The sequence below is a fragment of the Carcharhinus amblyrhynchos genome, unplaced genomic scaffold (assembly GCF_965287045.1).
Source record: "Carcharhinus amblyrhynchos unplaced genomic scaffold, sCarAmb.v2.hapA chromosome_131, whole genome shotgun sequence".
NCBI classification, from domain to species: domain Eukaryota; kingdom Metazoa; phylum Chordata; class Chondrichthyes; order Carcharhiniformes; family Carcharhinidae; genus Carcharhinus; species Carcharhinus amblyrhynchos.
This window is the reverse complement of record NW_027649871.1, coordinates 307,148-325,360: the sequence shown is the minus strand read 5'-3', so window position 1 is coordinate 325,360 and position 18,213 is coordinate 307,148. Positions and strand designations below refer to the sequence as shown.

At 47.4% G+C, this 18,213-nt stretch overlaps 1 protein-coding gene across 1 annotated transcript in view; it reads right to left on the bottom strand.

The window, feature by feature from the left end:
* Nucleotides 1–721: 721 nt before the first annotated feature.
* The window catches only part of LOC145338657 (uncharacterized), a 42,836-nt gene continuing 25,344 nt past the window's right edge, over nt 722–18,213 (bottom strand). Inside the window, exons 3-9 of the mRNA XM_080183049.1 lie at nt 16,982–17,281; nt 15,047–15,349; nt 14,639–14,956; nt 4,284–4,583; nt 3,876–4,193; nt 1,485–1,805; nt 722–1,328 (exon numbers count right to left, since the gene is read on the bottom strand). Of these exons, the coding sequence (XP_080039175.1) occupies nt 946–1,328; nt 1,485–1,805; nt 3,876–4,193; nt 4,284–4,583; nt 14,639–14,956; nt 15,047–15,349; nt 16,982–17,281 (2,243 nt within the window). The 3' untranslated portion in view covers nt 722–945. The remainder of the gene's footprint in view (nt 1,329–1,484; nt 1,806–3,875; nt 4,194–4,283; nt 4,584–14,638; nt 14,957–15,046; nt 15,350–16,981; nt 17,282–18,213) is intronic.

Sequence of the window (18,213 nt, the reverse complement as noted above, 5' to 3'; positions counted from 1 at the left end):
GCTTATATTATCGCTGCAATGAATTAATGTGAAAATCCCCTAGCTGCCACACTCCAGCATCTGTTCGGGTACACTGAGGGAGAATTCAGCATGGCCACTGCATCTCACTAGCACGCCTTTTGGACTGTGGGAGGAAACCCAAGCACCCTGAGGAAACCCACGCAGACACGGGGAGAACGTGCAGACTCCACACAGACAGTGATTCAAGCTGGTCCCCAGCGCTGTGAGGCAGCAGTGCTAACCACTGTGACGCCCTGTTGTGGGCCAATCATCACAAATCTGCTGGTCGCAAGCACATTGCACTCACCACATCTCATGTCCTCTCAGTTAGGGCAGCATGGTGGCACAGTGGTTAGCACTGGTACCTCACAGCGCCAGGGACCCAGGTTCGATTCCCAGCTTGGGTCACTGTCTGCACGTTCTCCCCGTGTCTGCGTGGGTTTCCTCCCATAGTCCAAAAAATATGCTGGTTAGGTGCATTGACCATGCTAAAGCGTACCCAAACAGGCACCAGAGTGTGGCAACCAGGGCATTTTTACAGTAACTTCATTGCAGTGTTAATGTAAGCCTACTTGTGACACGAATAAATAAACTTTAAGTTTGACTTATTTACTGTTTCTCAAACACACCAACTATGAAGAGTCAAAACTGAAACCTTTTCACATCATGTTTATTGAAACTGGATCAGGACACTTTGCCACGTACAATTAACCCAGAGCAGAAAAATATTGCAAAGGGAACTCAGGACTTTCAGACATTTGGAGAAAAGGACGTTCGGTGTCTGATTCAATCACCAAATAGTTTCTTTAACTCAATTATTGAGCAAAGCCGTTTTCTGTGACCTGTCACCAGAAGAGAGATGTTCTTGTGATCACAACAATCCTCTGGCTGCATTAACCATCCATTTACAAGGATTATATAAATGGCTGATTGAATGGCCAGATGTTATGAGCAGGATTTAAAACTCTCAGTCAGGACAAGTGACACATTGACCAGGGTGGGTTTGCTGTGAGATTTATTAATGCTCCTGAACAGGTCTGATGTGACTGCCTCATGTCCCACCACACAGGAGTAAGTGGTCCCGCTGTTCCACTCGTCCGCAGAGACTGTCAGCTTACTGCTGGACTTCCAGCCGCTGTGACCGTCCTCGCTCACCGGCTGGTTCACGAATCCCGATTTCAGGAGGGTGTGATTGGCCATCCAGGCCAGGTAGATGTCTGCGGGGGAGTATCCGGTCACCAGGCACACCAGGGTCGCAGTCTGGTCCTTCTCCATCTCCTCCGACGAAGGGGGAAGGAGGTAGACTTGAGGCTGAGTCTTAACCTCAACTGGAAACAGAGACAACATAGATTAGACTGAGTCTTTCTCTCTTGTATTTACCCACTGACACAAACCGGGTGAGGAAGACGGGGCGGCACGGTAACACAGTGGGTTTCCATGCTGTAAACCTCTATGACTGTTTGACTAGTTCCATCCACACGTACCTTGGGCTTTCCTGATTGACCTCTTCTCCGGCGTGGGCAAACTCTTGTCCTCCACCCAACACAAATACTCAACCCCGCTTTCCCACTCTGCGGCAGGGACCGTCAATCTGCTGAAGATCATGTCTCTGTCTCCATTCCTCTTGGGACTCTGAGTCTGTACTCCATCTTTTCTCTCAATTCCATCCACCTGCCAGGTCACCCTGGCTCCCTCCAAATCACCATGAAGTATCTCACAAAGAAGAGTGGCTGTCCTGTTCCTCCAGATCTCTTCAAAAGGAGGTTTCCTTAAGGTGACTGCGATCCCAGTGTCCAAACACTGATCTGGGTGAGAAATGACAATGATTATTTCATGATTCCCCAATGGGATGAGGACGTGGCTTTGCAAGGCTGGCGATTCAGGCCTGTCATCACAGATACAGCAGTGGCTCACAGGGCTCTTTCACGGGGTTTGTGCCTGGAGCCACATCTGAGGCAGACAGGGTCAGGACAGTCGGCACGGTGGCACAGTGGTTAACACTGCTTCCTCACAGCGTCAGGGACCCAGGTTCAAATCCAGCCTCAGGTCACTGTCTGTGTGGAGTCTGCATATTCTCCCTGTACCTGCGAGGGTTTCCTCCGGGTGCTCAGGTTTTCTCCCACAGTCCAAAGATGTGCAGGTTAGGTGGATTGGCTGTGCTAAATTGACCTTAGTGTTAGGAGAATCAGCTGGGTAAATAAGTGGGTTACAGGGATAGGGCCTGGGCGGGATTGTGGTTGGTATTGAGTTGATGGGCTGAATGGCCTCAAGGAACAAAAAACAAAGAAAATTACAGCATATGAACAGGCCCTTCAGCCCTTCAAGCCTGCACCGACCACGCTGCCCGACTTAACTAAACCGCCAACCTTTCCGGGGACCATATCCCTCCATTCCCATCCAATTCATCTGTTTGTCAAGATGCCCCTTCAAAGTCACGATGGTATCTGCTTCCACTACCTCCCCCGGCAGTGAGTTCCAGGCACCCACCACCCTCTGTAAAAAATGTGCCTCGTACATCTCCGTTAAACCTATGCCCCCGAGTAATTGACTCTTCTACCCTGGGAAAAAGCTTCTGACTACCCGCTCTGTCTGTGCCTCTCGTAGACTTCTATCAGGTCTTCCCTCAACCTCCGTTGTTCCAGTGAGAACAAACCAAGTTTCTCCAACCTCTCCTCATTGCTAATACCCTCCATACCAGGGCAATGTCCTGGTAAATCTTTTCTGTACCCTCTCCAAAGCCTCCACATCCTTCTGGTAATGTGGCAACCAGAATTGAACACTATATTGCAAGTGCCTCCTTCTGTGCTGTAGGGATTCTAACCGATAATCTTTCCTGAAACGAACATTTACAAACCAGTTGGGTTTTTAATGACAAGAGAACAGCTTCTGGTTCACTGATGCCAGCGTTTAATTTCCAATTTTTACTTTCTAAAACCAAATTCAAATTCTCAAGCTGTGCTGGATTTGAACTCAGTTCTCTGGATCATTAATTGGCCGTGTCAGCCTTGCCTCGTTCGCCGGGCTGCCTCCTCTCCATTGCTGCATGTTCAAGTCACACATCAGATACTTGAGTTCATGAGCAAGAATGGCCAACCAGTACTGAGGGAACTCTGCACTGTTTCCAGTGCCATCTTTCAGAAAGAGACCTGAAACCAAGGCCCCTTCTCAGGCTGAAGAAACAGATCCTATTGTCAGGGTTTTGAAGAAGAGGAAAGTCGTCAATATTTAGCAGATTATCTGAATCACCATATTGGCATGTCAGCTCCAAATCTCACCAACTTCTACAGATGCACCATTGAAAGCATTCTTTCTGGTTGTATCACAGCTTGGTATGGGCTCCTGCTCTGCCCAAGACCGCAAGGAACTACAAAAGGGTTCTGAATCTAGCCCAATCCATCACGCAAACCAGCTTCCCATCCATTGATTCTGTCTACACTTCCCCCTGCCTCGGCAAAGCAGCCAGCATAATTAAGGACCTCACGCACCCCGGACGTTCTCTCTTCCATCTTTATGAACGGTATGTTTTGTCTGTGTCATGTGCAAGGAACAATACTTTTCACTGTGTATCAAGGTATGTGAGAAGAATAAATCAAATCAAATTAGTTGACATTTTCCTTGCATTGAAGCTATGTCTACACCTGATGGAAAGTATTTTACTGGCTGTGAAACACATTGGAAAATCCTGAGGATGTGAAAGGTACAACATTAACGTGATTGTATCTTTCTGTGTTCAGGCCTCTGGATTACTGGCCCACTCAAACACCCACTGCATAAACACGCGGACATTGTCCGTGTTAAACTTCCTGACCCTCACAGAGTTTACAGCCTCAGGGATTAACAGTGTTAATTTTGGAGTTGAGGCCCCAGGGTCATACCTTGGATGTTCTTCACTGACTTGTTGCTGTTGAAGTGGGACGGTGGGTGAGACACAGCGCAGGTGAAGGCTGAGCCTTTCCTCCACTCCTCTGGACTCACAGTCAGGTAGTGCCTGACACTGAATGTCCCTGCCTGCTCCAGAGCGGTGAGCCCAGCACGAGTCTTGGAGGAGATCAGAACACCATCTTTCTCCCAGGTGACGTTCACGAAGTCCGGGTAGAATCCAGTGATCAAACACTCGAGTGTGGCTGTGTTCTTACTCGTCATCTCTTCTTCTGTTGGGGGCAGCAGTCTAACTGTGGGACTTTTTGGTTTCACTGGAAGAAATGGATAAACACGGGAAGTGTTTAAATTTTCCCCCTCAAGCTTACCAAAGTCAGGACATTAATTTCTGATTGTTTGCCCACCTTTTGCTCTGCTTATCCGTTTTGACACCGGTGCAGACGAGGCAGCACCATGCACGGAGCACACAAACTCCACCCCGCTGTCCCACTCTGCACTGGTTCGAAGTTGGCTGACGATAATGTGCAGGCTCCCTTCCCTTGTGGGCGGATGAGTCAAAACTCTGTCACTTCGACTCTTGTCGCTCACTTCCCAGAGGATTTGGATTGGGCTCGGATCAGAACAGACCACTGAGCACTCCAGGGTAGCCATCTTGTTCATCCAAACCTCTCTGATGGAAGGATTTTGGATCAAGACAGACATTTCTGGGAATGGGAAAGGGGAAAAGTTCAGAGAAATCGAAACAAAAACAGAAAATGTTGGAGAAACTCAGCAGGTCTGATAGCATCCGTGGAGAGATGGGGCTTCCGATTCCAAACACAAAGCGACTTGGGAGTCCTTGTTCAAGATTCTCTCGAGGTTAATGTGCAAGTTCAGTCGGCAGTTAGGAAGACAAATACAATGTTAGCATTCATGTCGAGAGGGCGAGAATACAAGGACAGGGATGTACTGTTGAGGGTATATAAGGCTCTGGTCAGACCCCATTCGGGGCATTGTGTGCATTTTGGGCCCCGTATCTCAGGAAGGATGTGCTGGCCTTGGAAAGGGTCCAGAGGAGGTTCACAAGAATGATCCCTGGAATGAAGAGCTTGTCGTATGAGGAACCTGGATCACCTCAGGCTTAGAATCCTCATCCTAATGTTCCATTGGCCTCACCTCTCCTGATCTCAGTAATCTTCTCCATTCCAACAGCCGTCCAGAAACTCTGTGTAACTCTAGTCTCTGGTATATCCTTCGCTCGCTTTCCACCCAGCATCAGTGGACGTGCCTTCAACCATCTGGGCCCCAATCTCTGCAACTCACTGCCCAAACCTCAGCGACTTGTCTCCTCTCTCCCCTCGTTTGAGACTCTCCTTAAAGCCTCTCTCTCATTCGGCCAAGCTCTCAGTATATCACAATATCTTCTCCTTCTGGCTCAGTGTCAGATCCCCTTTGGTTTTGTTCCTGTCAGACCGTTTGGAATGGTTTGCTGCATTGATGGCACTATATCAATGCACATTGCCATTGACGGTAATTCCTTGTGAAAGAAGATGGTTAGTTTGCATTGGGAGAACAACCCCCAGGAATCAGAGGAAGTAACACAAGTTCCCTCTTCCTGCAGGTTGGGATTATTTCTGCATAAAATGATCCTTCCCCAGTTCCATTCAGAGTCACTGGCCTGGGAAGATAACGCTTGAATTGTTCCCATTTTCTGTTTTATATTCATCTTTCAATTCATTTGTGGGACATGGGCGTTGCTGGCTGGCCAGCATTTATTGCCCATCCCTAGTTGCCCTTGTTCAGAGGGCAGTTGAGAGTCAACCACATTTCTGTGGCTCTGGAGACACGTGTAGGTCAGACCTGGTAAGGAAGGCAGATTTCCAATGGTTTTGTGGTCATTAGTAGATTCTTAATCCCAGATACTTCTTATTGAATTGAAATTCACCATCTGGAGTGGCAGGATTTGAACGCTGGGTCCCCAGAACGTGAGCTGAGTTTCTGGATTAATAGTCGAGCAGTAATACCATGAGACCATCGTCTCCTCTCAAGGACATTGGCATTTCAGATATCCAGCAGTTTACTGTGTGTGCTGTACAAAGAGCAGAACAGCACAGGAACAGGCCCTTTGGCCCTCCAAGCCTGCACCAATCATGATGCTTGCCTAAACTAAAACCATATGCACGTACAGAGTCCGTATCCTTCCATTCCCATCCTATTCATGTATTCGTCCAGTTGCCCGTTAAATACCACTATGGTACCTGCTCCCATTACCTCCCCGGTCAGCACATTCCAGACAGTCACCATCCTCTGTGTAAAAAAAATTTGTCTTGCAAGCTCCTCTAAACTTTTCCCCACACACCTTAAACCGATGTACCCTCGTACTTGACTTTTCTACCCTAAGGAAAGAACATCTGACTATCCACTCTGTCCATGCCACTCATAATCTTGTAAACCTCTATCAGGTCACCACCGCTCAACCTCCGCTGTTCCATTGAGAACAAACCGAGTTTCTCCAACCTCTCCAGAGCAGGCAACGTCCTGGTAAACCTCTTCCATACCCTCTCCAAAGCCTCCACATCCTACACTATATAAAAAACATTTCTTTTATGAATCACAAGTGCTGTGATTCACGCTGATCTCTCCTGATGTAATGTTAACGTTTGCGGAGAGACAAGATGATGATATCTGTGTCTGGATAAAAATCTCTCTTGTACACCAGCCATCACCCCTTGTGGCTGCAGTTTCAGCTCCTGTTCAGCACACAGTGTCTGTCTGACAGGACTGGGTCTTTTATTAGGTTGAGACGTTCCGTTTCTCTCTCTGTCTTTGAAACAAAACATTCACCAATTTCCTTCCATTTTGGGATTGCTGATTCTGTTCATCACTCAGTCGAAGTCCGTTTTCCGAGTTTGTCAGGAAACCTGACAGGGTTTGTGAAAAGTCCCCTTAACCTTGTAAAATAATTATATTATTAGAAACTGGGCATTTAATTCCATTTTCCCACTCTGAGGAAATTGAAACAAAGAGTCGAGAGAGCTAGAATACAAGAGTATAGTGAGCAGTCTTGGGTCCCCGTATCTAAGGAAGGATGTGCTGGCCTTGGAAAAGGTCCAGAGGAGATTCACAAGAATTATCCCTTGTCGGATGAGGAACGGGTTGAGGACTCTGGATCTGTAATCATTGGAGTTTAGAAGGATGAGGCGGGGGATCTCAATAAAACTTACATGACACTGCGAGGCCTGAATAGAATGAGCATGAAGAGAACGTTTCCACTCGTAGGAAAAACTAGAAGCAGAGGGAACAACCTCAGGCTAAAGGGACGGTCCATTAAAACAGAGATGAGGAGGAATTTCTTCAGCCAGAGAGTGGTGGATCTGTGGAAATCTTTGCCGCAGAAGGCTGTGGAGGCCAGGTCATTGAGTGTCTTTAAGACAGAGATAGACAGGTTCTTGGTCAATAAGGTGATCAGGGGTTATGGGGAAAAGGCAGGAGAATGGGGATGAGAAAAATATCAGCCATGATTGAGTGGCGGAGCAGACTCAATGGGCCGAGTGGCCTAATTCTGCTCCTATGGTCTTATGGTCTTCCCCAACTTGGATTCCTGTGAAGACTGAGTTCCTGTTATTGACTGATGTTAGTATCCAGGATTGCAGGAGTGAAGGGAACTGTTTCCATTTCTACAACCCAGAATTTAATCAAAAACTGTGCAGATTGTGCAGGGCACCAGGTAAATCCTAAATCACTGATTTGCCTCAGGGTTAACACCATTGGAGGAGCCAATCACACCATTCTGCTGGATCAACAAGGCCAAACCCACCAGCTCCCGACTCACCGTCTCTCTGAGTGACAAACATGCTTCTAATTCTTGACAGCCTTAGAGAAACAATGGTCAGGCGGTGGGGTCAGGTTCCTATTCAATCTGACCTGGAGCACTTCACAAGAAAATGACCATTTAGATTAGAAACATGGAAGATAGGAGCTGGAAGAGGCCATTCAGCCCTTCAAGCCTGCTCCACTATTCATCACCATCATGGCTGATTGTCCAACTCAATTCTGCTTTCTCCCCAGAACTTTGATCCCATTCACCCCAAGTGCTACATCCAGCTGCCTCTTGAATACATTCAATGTTTTGGCATCAACTGCTTCCTGTGGTAATGAATTCCAGAGGCTCATCACTCTTTGGGTGAAGAAATGTCTCCTCACCTCCGTCCTAAATGGTCTATCCCGAATCCTCAGACTGTGACCCCTGGTTCTGGACACTCCCACCATTGGGAACATCCTCCTTGCATCTACCCTGTCTGGTCCCGTTCAAATTTTATAAGTCTCCATGAGATCCCCTCCCACCCTCATTCATCTGAACTCCAGCGAAAACAATCCTAACCTCGTCACTCTCTCCTCATACATCAGTCCCACCATCCCGGGAATCAGCCTGGTAACCCTTCGCTGCACTCCCTTGAGAGCAAGAACATCCTTCCTCAGAAAAGGAGACCAAAAACTGCACACAATACTCTAGGCGTGGCCTCACCAAGGCCCTGTATAGTTACATAGAACATAGAACACGACAGCACAAACAGGCCCTTCGGCCCACAAGTAGGTATAGATCTGATCGGCACCGATCACATCTATACCTACCAAGCCATAGAACTATCTGTAACTTCCAATGCCATTAGATCCCATATATTCATCCAGAAGTCTTTTAAAAGACCCTAGCGAGTTCGCCTCTACCACCACCGACGGCAGCCGATTCCACTCACTCACCACCCTCTGAGCGAAAAACTTTCCCCTAACATCTCCTCTGTACTTGCTTCCCAGCACCTTAAACCTGTGTCCTCTCGTAGCGACTGTTTCAGCCCTGGGAAATAGCCTCTGAGAATCCACCCTATCTATATCTCTCAACATTTTATAAACCTCTATCAGGTCGCCTCTCAACCTTCGTCTCTCCAGGGAGAAGAGACCTAGCTCCCTCAACCTATCTTCATAAGGCATGCCTCCCAATTCAGGCAACATCCTTGTAAATCTCCTCTGCACCCTCTCAATAGCTTCCACATCCTTCCTGTCGTGAGGCGACCAGAACTGCGCACAGTACTCCAAGTGGGGTCTGACAAGGGTCCTATAAAGTTGCAGCATTACCTCCCGACTCCTAAATTCAATCCCTTGATTAATGAAGGCCAGTACACCATCCGCCTTCTTGACCACATCCTCCACCTGCGAGGCCGATTTAAGAGTCCTATGGACCCGGACCCCAAGATCCTTCTGCTCTTCAACCCAGCTAAGACTCCTACCCTTGATATTGTACTCCTGCATCCCGTTGGTCCTGCCAAAATGGACCACTACTTATTTATCCGTGTTGAAGTCCATCTGCCACTTCTCCGCCCAGTCTTGCATCCTATCTATGTCACGCTGCAACTTCTGACATCCCTTCAGACTGTCCACAACACCACCAACCTTCGAATCGTCGGCGAACTTACTAACCCATCTATCCACTTCCTCATTTAGGTCATTTATGAAAATGACAAACAGCAAGGGTCCTAGAACGGATCCCTGGAGCACTCCACTGGTGACCGACCCCCATGCAGAAAAAGACCCATCCACAACCACTCTCTGCCTTCTGCAGGCAAGCCAGTTCTGGATCCACAAGGCCAAAGCCCTTGGATCCCATGCCCTCTCACCTTCTCAAGGAGTCTTGCATGGGGGACCTTATCAAACTCCTTGCTGAAGTCCACGTAAACCACGTCCACCGCTCTTCCTTCGTCAATGTGTTCAGTCACATTTTCAAAGAACTCAACTGGGCTTGTAAGGCATGACCTGCCCTTGACAAAGCCGTGCTGACTATTCCTGATCATTCTAAACTTCTCTAAATGCTCATAAATCTTGTCCCTCAGAATCCTCTCCATCAACTCACCAACCACTGAGGTCAGACTCACCGGTCGGTAATTTCCCAGGCTATTCCTGTTCCGTTTCTTGAAAATAGGAACCACATCCGCAATCCTCCAATCCTCCAGAACCTCTCCCGTCTCCATTGACGATGCAAAGATCATCGCCAGGGGCTCTGCAATCACTTCCCTCACCTCCCACAATAACCTGGGGTACATCCCATCCGGTCCCAGCGAGATATCTATCTTGATAGAATTTAAAAGTTCCAACACATCCTCTCTCTTAATATCCACATACTCAATCTTTTCAGTCTGCCACAAACCCGCAGTGCAACCTCCCAGATCACTTTCCACCATGAATACCGAGGCAAAGTACTCTTTAAGCACCTCTGCCATGTCTTCTGGTTCCACACAGACTTTTCCCCCTTCACCTTTTATAGGTCCTATCCCTTCTTTTCTTATCCTTTTACTCTTCACATATTTGTAGAACGCCTTGGGATTCTCCTTAATTTTACCCGCCAAGGCCTTCTCATGTCCCCTTCTAGCTCTCCTAATTTCCTTTTTAAGCTGCTTTCTACAAGCCTTATACTCCTCTAGATCCTTAACATCTCTTAGCTCTCTGAACCTTTTATATACCTTTCTTTTCTTCCTGACCAGGTTCACCACAACCTTCATGCACCACGGCTCCCGCGACCTACCAAAACCTCCTTGTCTCATCGGAACGTTGCCGTGCAGAGCTCCAGTCAAACATTCCTTGAAAATCCGCCACCTTCCTTCAGTACTTTTCCCCAAGAAAACCTCCTTCCAGTTTATTCGTCCAATTGTCTGCCTGATGTCATCATATTTCCCCTTACTCCAGACAAACACCTTCCTAGCCTGCCTGATCCTATCTCTTTCCAATGCTCTCGTGAAGGAGATAGAATTATGAACTCCATCCCCGAGACGCAATAGCACATCCCTGTTCCTGTACTCGAAGTATCTTGCAATGAAGGCCAACATACCATTTGCCTTCTTTACCCCACTGCTGCACCTATATGCTCACCTTCAGAGACTGGTGCACAAGGACACCCAGGTCCCTCTGCACACTCCCCTCTCCCAATTTACAGCCATTCAGGTAGTAATCTGCCTTCTTGCTTTTGCTTCCAAAGTGAATAACCTCAGACTTGTCCAAATTACACTGCATCTGCCACTGATTAGCTCACTCACCCAACCTGTCCAGATCATGCTAAAGGATTTCTGCATCCTCCTCACAGTTCAGGAGTGGGTTGGGTGGGGAAGGGGAACCCAAACTATGGCAGTTGCTTGTTGCATTGTTGACACTTTCATTCTGACAGACAACACAGGCTGGATCTGAACCTCCTGGATGGTTCTTAATAACATCCAACAGCCAATTCCATTCACAGTCAATCACTTTATTGAACAAGTTTGAGGGTGACAGTTAAATTGGAGCTTGTCACCATTTTCCAGGGTCACATCGAGGTTATTCTTGTGGACAAACTTCGGCACACACCCAGCACAAGTGCAAGGAGGACAAGTGCCAGGAGGATTTCCACCTGGAATTGGAAGAGTTGCAGATTAAGCCTTACACATTCTCACTCCCGCTCCCTTGTGCCAGGAAATTGGGAGAAGCACACGGCCCCGGAACTCAGCTCAGTCCTGCCTTTTCAGAATCCGAAAGGGACCGGATCATGTTGATATTGAAAAGCCCACTTACCTTATCCAGAACGGTCAGAGGAAATTAACCTGAGCTTGGAGGAGGAGGGGTGCAGTCAGAGAGTCATACAGCGCAGAAAAGGCCTTTCAGCCCATCGAGTCTGCACCAATAATACCCACCAGTAAACACACGCTAATCCCATCTTCCAGCACTTGTTCCATATCCTTGAATGTTATGGAGGGGGGTTCTCCCATAGAAAATTACAGCTCAGAAACAGGCCCTTTGGCCCTTCTTGTCTGTGATGAACCATTTTTTGCCTCGTCTTACTGACCTGGACTTGGACCATATCCCTCCACACCCCTCTCATCCATGAACCTGTCCAAGTTTTTCTTAAAAGTGACCCCGCATTTACCACTTTATCCGGCAGCTCGTTCCACACTCCCACCACTCCCTGCGTGAAGAATCCCCCCCTAATATTTCCTTTAAACTTTTCACCTTTCACCCTTAACCCACGCCCTCTGGTTTTTCTCTCCCCTAGCCTCAGTGGAAAAAGCCTGCTTGCATTCACTCTATCTATACCCGTCAAAATCTTATACACCTCTATCAAATCTCCCCTCATTCTTCTACGCTCCAGGGAATAAAGTCCTAACCTATTCAATCTCTCTCTGTAACTCAGCTTCTCAAGTCCCGGCAACATCCTTGTGAACCTTCTCTGCACTCTTTCAACCTGATTTACATCCTTCCTGTAACCAGGTGACCAAAACTATATACAATATTCTAAATTCGGCCTCACCAATGCCTTATACAACCTTACCATAACGCTCCAACTTTTATACTCGATACTCCGATTTATAAAGGCCAATGTACCAAAAGCACTCATTACAACCCTATCCACCTGTGACGTCACTTTTAGGGAATTCTGTACCTGTATTCCCAGATCCCCCTGTTCAACTGCACTCTTCAGAGTCCGACCATTTACCCTGTACGTTCTACTTTGGTTTGTCCTTCCAAAGTACAATACTTGTACTTACACTTGTCTGCGTTAAATTCCATTTGCCATTTTTCAGCCCATTTTTCTCGTTGGTCCAAATTCCTCTGCAAGCTTTGAAAACCTTCCTCACTGTCCACTACACCTCCAATCTTTCTATCATCAGCAAATTTGCTGATCCAATTTACCACGTTATCATCCAGATCATTGGCATAGATGACAAACAACAGTGGACCCAACACCGATCCCTGCAGCACACCACTCGTCACAGGCCTTCACTCAGAGGAGCAATCCTCCACAACCACTCTCTGGCTTCTTCCATTCAGCCAGTGTCTAATCCAATTTACTACCTCCCCATGTATACCTAGCGACTGAACCTTCCTAACTAACCTCCCATGAGGGACCTTGTCAAAGGCCTTGCTGAAGTCCTTGTAGACAACATCCACCGCCTTCCCTTCATCCACTTTCCTGGTGACCTCCTCAAAAACTCGAATAGATTAGTCAAACATGACCTACCACGCACAAAGCCATGTTGACTCTCCCTAATAAGTCCCTGTCTATCCAAATATTTGGAGATCCTATCCCTTATCACACCTTCCAATAACTTGCCCACCACAGACGTCACACTTACTGGCCTACAATTTCCAAGATTTCTTTTGGAACCTGTTTTAAACAACGGAACAACATGAGCCACCCTCCAATCATCCGCCACCTCCCCGGTGAATACTGACATTTTAAATATGTCTGCCAGGGCCCCTGCAAGTTGAAAACAAGCCTCCCTCAAGGTCCGTGGGAATACCCTGTCCAGTCCTGGGGATTCATCCACTCTGATTTGCCTCAGGACAGCCAGCACCTCCTCCCCTGTGATCTGTAGAGGTTCCAGGACCTCCCGGCCTGTTTGCCCTATTTCCGTAGACTCCATGTCCATTTCCACAGTAAATACGGATGTAAAAAACCCATTTAGTCTCTCCCCCATCTCTTTTGGTTCCATACACAGTCTACCACTCTGGTCTTCCCTCACTATCTTTTTCTCCTTACATACCTATAGAAGCTCTTTGGATTTTCCTTCACTCTGTCTGCCAAAGCAACCTCATATTTTCTTTTAGCTTTCCTGATTTCCCTCTTAAGTGGCTTCTTGCACTTTTTATACTCCTTGAGCATCTGATTTGTACATAACATACAACTGTCTGTTCCTCTTAATCAGTGTTACAATCTCCCTCGAGAACCAAGGTTCCTGATTCCTATTTACTTTGCCTTTAATCCTGACAGGAACATACAAACTCTGCACTCTCAAAATGTCTCCTTTGAAGGCCCCCCACTTTCCATTTACATCCTTCCCAGAGAACAGCCTGTGCCAATCCACACTTCCCAGATCCCTTCTCATTTCATCAAATTTGGCCTTTTTCCAGTTCAGGACTTCAACCCGAGGACCAGATCTATCCTTGTCCCCTTGTGCCCGCCACGGGAATCCTGGTGAGCAGGGGTTGGGGAGGAAGGGGTGGAACACGCGAAGGTCTATTGACTCACGGGGTGGAGGGGAGGGGTGTTCTCTGGTTTTGAGGCAAGCGTGGCTGGCAAATCCCACCCATGATGTTTCAAGTGCCCATCCAAATATTTTTGAAAGGTTGTAAGGTTTCCAGCCTCCACTACCTTCCCAGGCAGTGAATTCCAGATTCCCACCACCTCCTGTGTGATTTTCTTTTCTCAAATCCCTCTGAATCTCCTAACCTTTACTCTAAAACTCTGCTCCTTCCTGATTGAGGGATGAGGGGTTTGCCGTACGAAGAGAGATTGAACAGTTTAGGCCTCTACTCTCTGGAATTTAGAAGGATGAGGGAAGATTAAATTGAGGTGTACAAGATGAGAAAAGGTATGAATAAAGTAGACGTGGAGAGGATGCTTCCTCTTGTGGGACATTCTGGGACGAGAGGTCAGAGTCTTAGGAGCAGGGGTAGCAAATTTAAAACAGAGTTGAGGAGAAACTGCTTCTCCCAAAGGGTTGTGAATTTGTGGAATTCGCTACCCCAAAGTGTGGTGGATACTGGAACACTGAGTCAATTTAAGGAGGGGTTAGACTGATTTTTAATTGGTGTTGTCTTGAAGGGTTACAGGGAGAATATGGGAATGATTGACTCCTCAACCCACTCAAACACCCACTTCATAAGCACGTGAACATTGTCCGTGTTAAACTTCCTAATCCTCACAGAGTTTACAGCGTCAGGGATTAACAATGTGAATTTTGGAGTTGAGGCTCCAGGGTCATACCTTGGATGTTCTTCACTGTCTTGCTGCTGTTGAAGTGGGACGGTGGGTGAGACACAGTGCAGGTGAAGGCTGAGCCTTTCCTCCACTCCCCTGTACTCACAGTCAGGTAGTGCCTGACACTGAATGTCCCTGCCTGCTCCAGAGCGGTGAGCCCAGCACGAGTCTTGGAGGAGATCAGAACACCATCTTTCTCCCAGGTGACATTCACGAAGTCCGGGTAGAATCCAGTGATCAAACACTCGAGTGTGGCTGTGTTCTTACTCTTCATCTCTTCTTCTGTTGGGGGCAGCAGTCTAACTGTGGGACTTTTTGGCTTCACTGGAACAAATGGGTAGACAAAGGAAGTGTTAAACATTTCCCCTTCAAGCTTACCAAAGTCAGGAGATTAATTTCTGATTGTTTGCCCACCTTTTTCTCTGCTTATCCGTTTCGACACCGGTGCAGACGAGGCAGCACCATGCACGGAGCACACAAACTCCACCCCGCTTTCCCACTCCTCTGCACTGGTTCGAAGTTGGCTGACGATAACATGCAGGCTCCCTTCTCTTGTGGGCGGATGAGTCAAAACTCCGTCACTTCTACTCTTGTCGCTCACTTCCCAGAGGATTTGGATTGGGCTCGGATCAGAACAGACCACTGAGCACTCCAGGGTAGCCGTCTTGTTCATCCAAACCTCTCTGATGGAAGGATTTCGGATCAAGACAGTCATTTCTGGGAATGGGAAAGGGGAAAAGTTCAGAGAAATCGAAACAAAAACAGAAAATGTTGGAGAAACTCAACAAGTCTGATAGCATCCGTGGAGAGATGGGGCTTCCGATTCCAAACACAAAGAGACTCGAGAGTCCTTGTTCAAGATTCTCTCGAGGTTAATGTGCAAGTTCAGTCGGCAGTTAGGAAGTCAAATGCAATGTTAGCATTCGTGTCGAGAGGGCAAGAATACAAGGGCAGGGATGTACTGTTGAGGGTGTGTAAGGCTCTGGTCAGATCCCATTTGGAATATTGTGTGCATTTTGGGCCCCGTATCTCAGGAAGGATGTGCTGGCCTTGGAAAGGGTCCAGAGGAGATTCACAAGAATGATCCCTGGAATGAAGAGCTTGTCGTATGAGGAACCTGGATCACCTCAGGCTTAGAATCCTCATCCTAATGTTCCATTGGCCTCACCTCTCCTGATCTCAGTAATCTTCTCCATTCCTACAGCCATCCAGAAACTCTGTATAACTCTAGTCTCTGGTACATCCTTCGCTCACTTTCCACCCAGCATCGGTGGATGTGCCTTCAACCATCTGGGCCCCAATCTCTCCCACTTATCTCCAGAGTTGAGGAGAAACTACTTCTCCCAAAGGGTTGTGAATCTGGAATTCGCTACCCCAAAGTGTGGTGGATACTGGAACAGTGAGTCAATTTAAGGAGGGGTTAGACTGATTTTTAACTGGTAATGAGTTGAAGGGTTACGGGGAGAATACAGGAATGATTAACTCTCAACCCAGGAGAACAGCTGCTCCCTACTCACCCTACCTAAACCCCTCATAATCTGATACACCTCAATCCCCCTCAGCCTTCTCTGGTCTAAAGAAAGTGATCCAAGCTTATCCAGTCTCTCCTTATGGCTCAAATACTCCACTCCCAGGCAGCACCCTGGTGAACCTCCTCTGCACCCTCTCCAGTGCGATCACATCCTTCCTATAGTGAGGTGGCCAGAACGGCACCCAGTACTCCAGCTGTGGCCTCACCAACGCTCTGTACAGCTCCAACATGACCTCCTTGCTCTTCTACTGTTTACCATGTCTGATAAAAGCAAGTGATGGAGGGTGGGGGAGTTCTATCGAAAAGGAAAATGTGGGGAATGAGTTGATGAGCAGTCAGTTGGGTGATTTCTGGAGCAGGCTCAGGAAACAGTGAGGCCAATCCCGGCCATTCCTTCAAACGCAAAACTGGAAAGATTTCCTGGATAAAGCAGTGTTTGGGAGGCAGTAGAAAAGGAAACATTGGGAGCTGATTTGAACTGTGGATGGGATTCGATGTGTTGGGTATCAGATGGGACGTATCAGCTGGACCACTTCACACCCAGCCCCATCTTCATTTGGAGTCACGGAGAGTCCCATTGGATAAGGGTGGGAAACAGACAGTGACCCAATTCCAGCAGTTTCCCTCTGCTTCCTGCATTCCATTCAAATTACTCCCCTTAAGTGTCAAAACACCAAACACTGAACATTTTACCCCCTCACTGCAGGCTTGTTATTGGGGACAATGATTCTGAACTGAGGGAGAGTCTTTGCCCATGAAGTGAACACGAGTCTGAATTACTGACAGGATATTCCTTTCCTCTCTCAGACACCACTTACTTTCTCGGTATCTGAAGTTGATCACCTGATTGAAGTTCGAAGGTGCGTGGGTCACTTGACAAACGTAGCCATCTCCGTTCTTCCAATCCGCCACAGTGACTGTCAGGTAAGAGACTGTTTCGAATGTATTGTCAGGTCTCTGTTTGGAAGGGAGAAGAACACCTGTTTGTTCCAACTGGCCTTTCTTCCAGGAAACCTGGATGCTGTTGGGAGTAAATCCAGATATCACACAGCCCAGGACAGCAGTGGTTTGATTGTAGATAATCTGCGCAGTTGGGATAAGGGGGATGACGTTCGGACCTGTAACACATTTCAGCATCTTTCAGATTACGCAATAGTTTTGCTCCAGTAAAGACGACAAAGAACAAAGAACAACACGGCACAGGAAACAGGCCCTTCGGCCCAACAAGCCACGCCACCATTTTAACATTCAGTGAATGCCTCATCTACCTTCTTCTACCTGTGACTTTTCTCTATGCCAGATTTGGGGAGGTCTAACTTAGGGATAATTTAGGGACGAGACATATTCTATCCTGTAACATCCAGAGTAACCATCACCATGCCAAGCTCTCATTCGTCCATTTGACTGGGTTCTCCTGAAATATTCACTTAATCTTTCAGTTCTCGATTCTGACAAACAGCCAGAATCCTTCAGTGTTTTAGCTCCTGAGTGACTTGCTGTACAAGGTGAGCTTTCTCCTGCTGGTGTCTGATAACCTCACAGTGCCAAGAATCAGTCTGAGATTGTCATAGAGGCATAGAGATTTAACGCATAGAAACAGGCCCTTCGGCCCAACTTGCTCATGCCACCCTTTTTTTTTAACCCCTAAGCTAGTCCCAATTGTCTGTATTTGGCCCATTTCCCTCTGTACACATCTTACCCATGTAACTGTCCAAACGCTTTTTAAAAGACAAAATTGTACCCCCCTCTGCTACTACCTATGGCAGCTCGTTCCAGACACTCACCACCCTCTGTGTGAAAAAATTGCCCCTCTGGACCCTTTTGTATCTCTCCAGTCTCACCTTAAACCTCTGCCCTCTAGTTTCAGACTCCGCTACCTTTGGGAAAAGATATTGACTATCTAGCTTATCTGTGCCTTCATTATTTCATAGACCTCTATAAGATTACCCCTCAGCCTCCTACGCTCCAGAGAAAAAAGTCCCAGTCTATCCAGCCTCTCCTTATAACTCAATCCATCAAGTCCCGGTAGCATCCTCGTAAATCTTTTTTG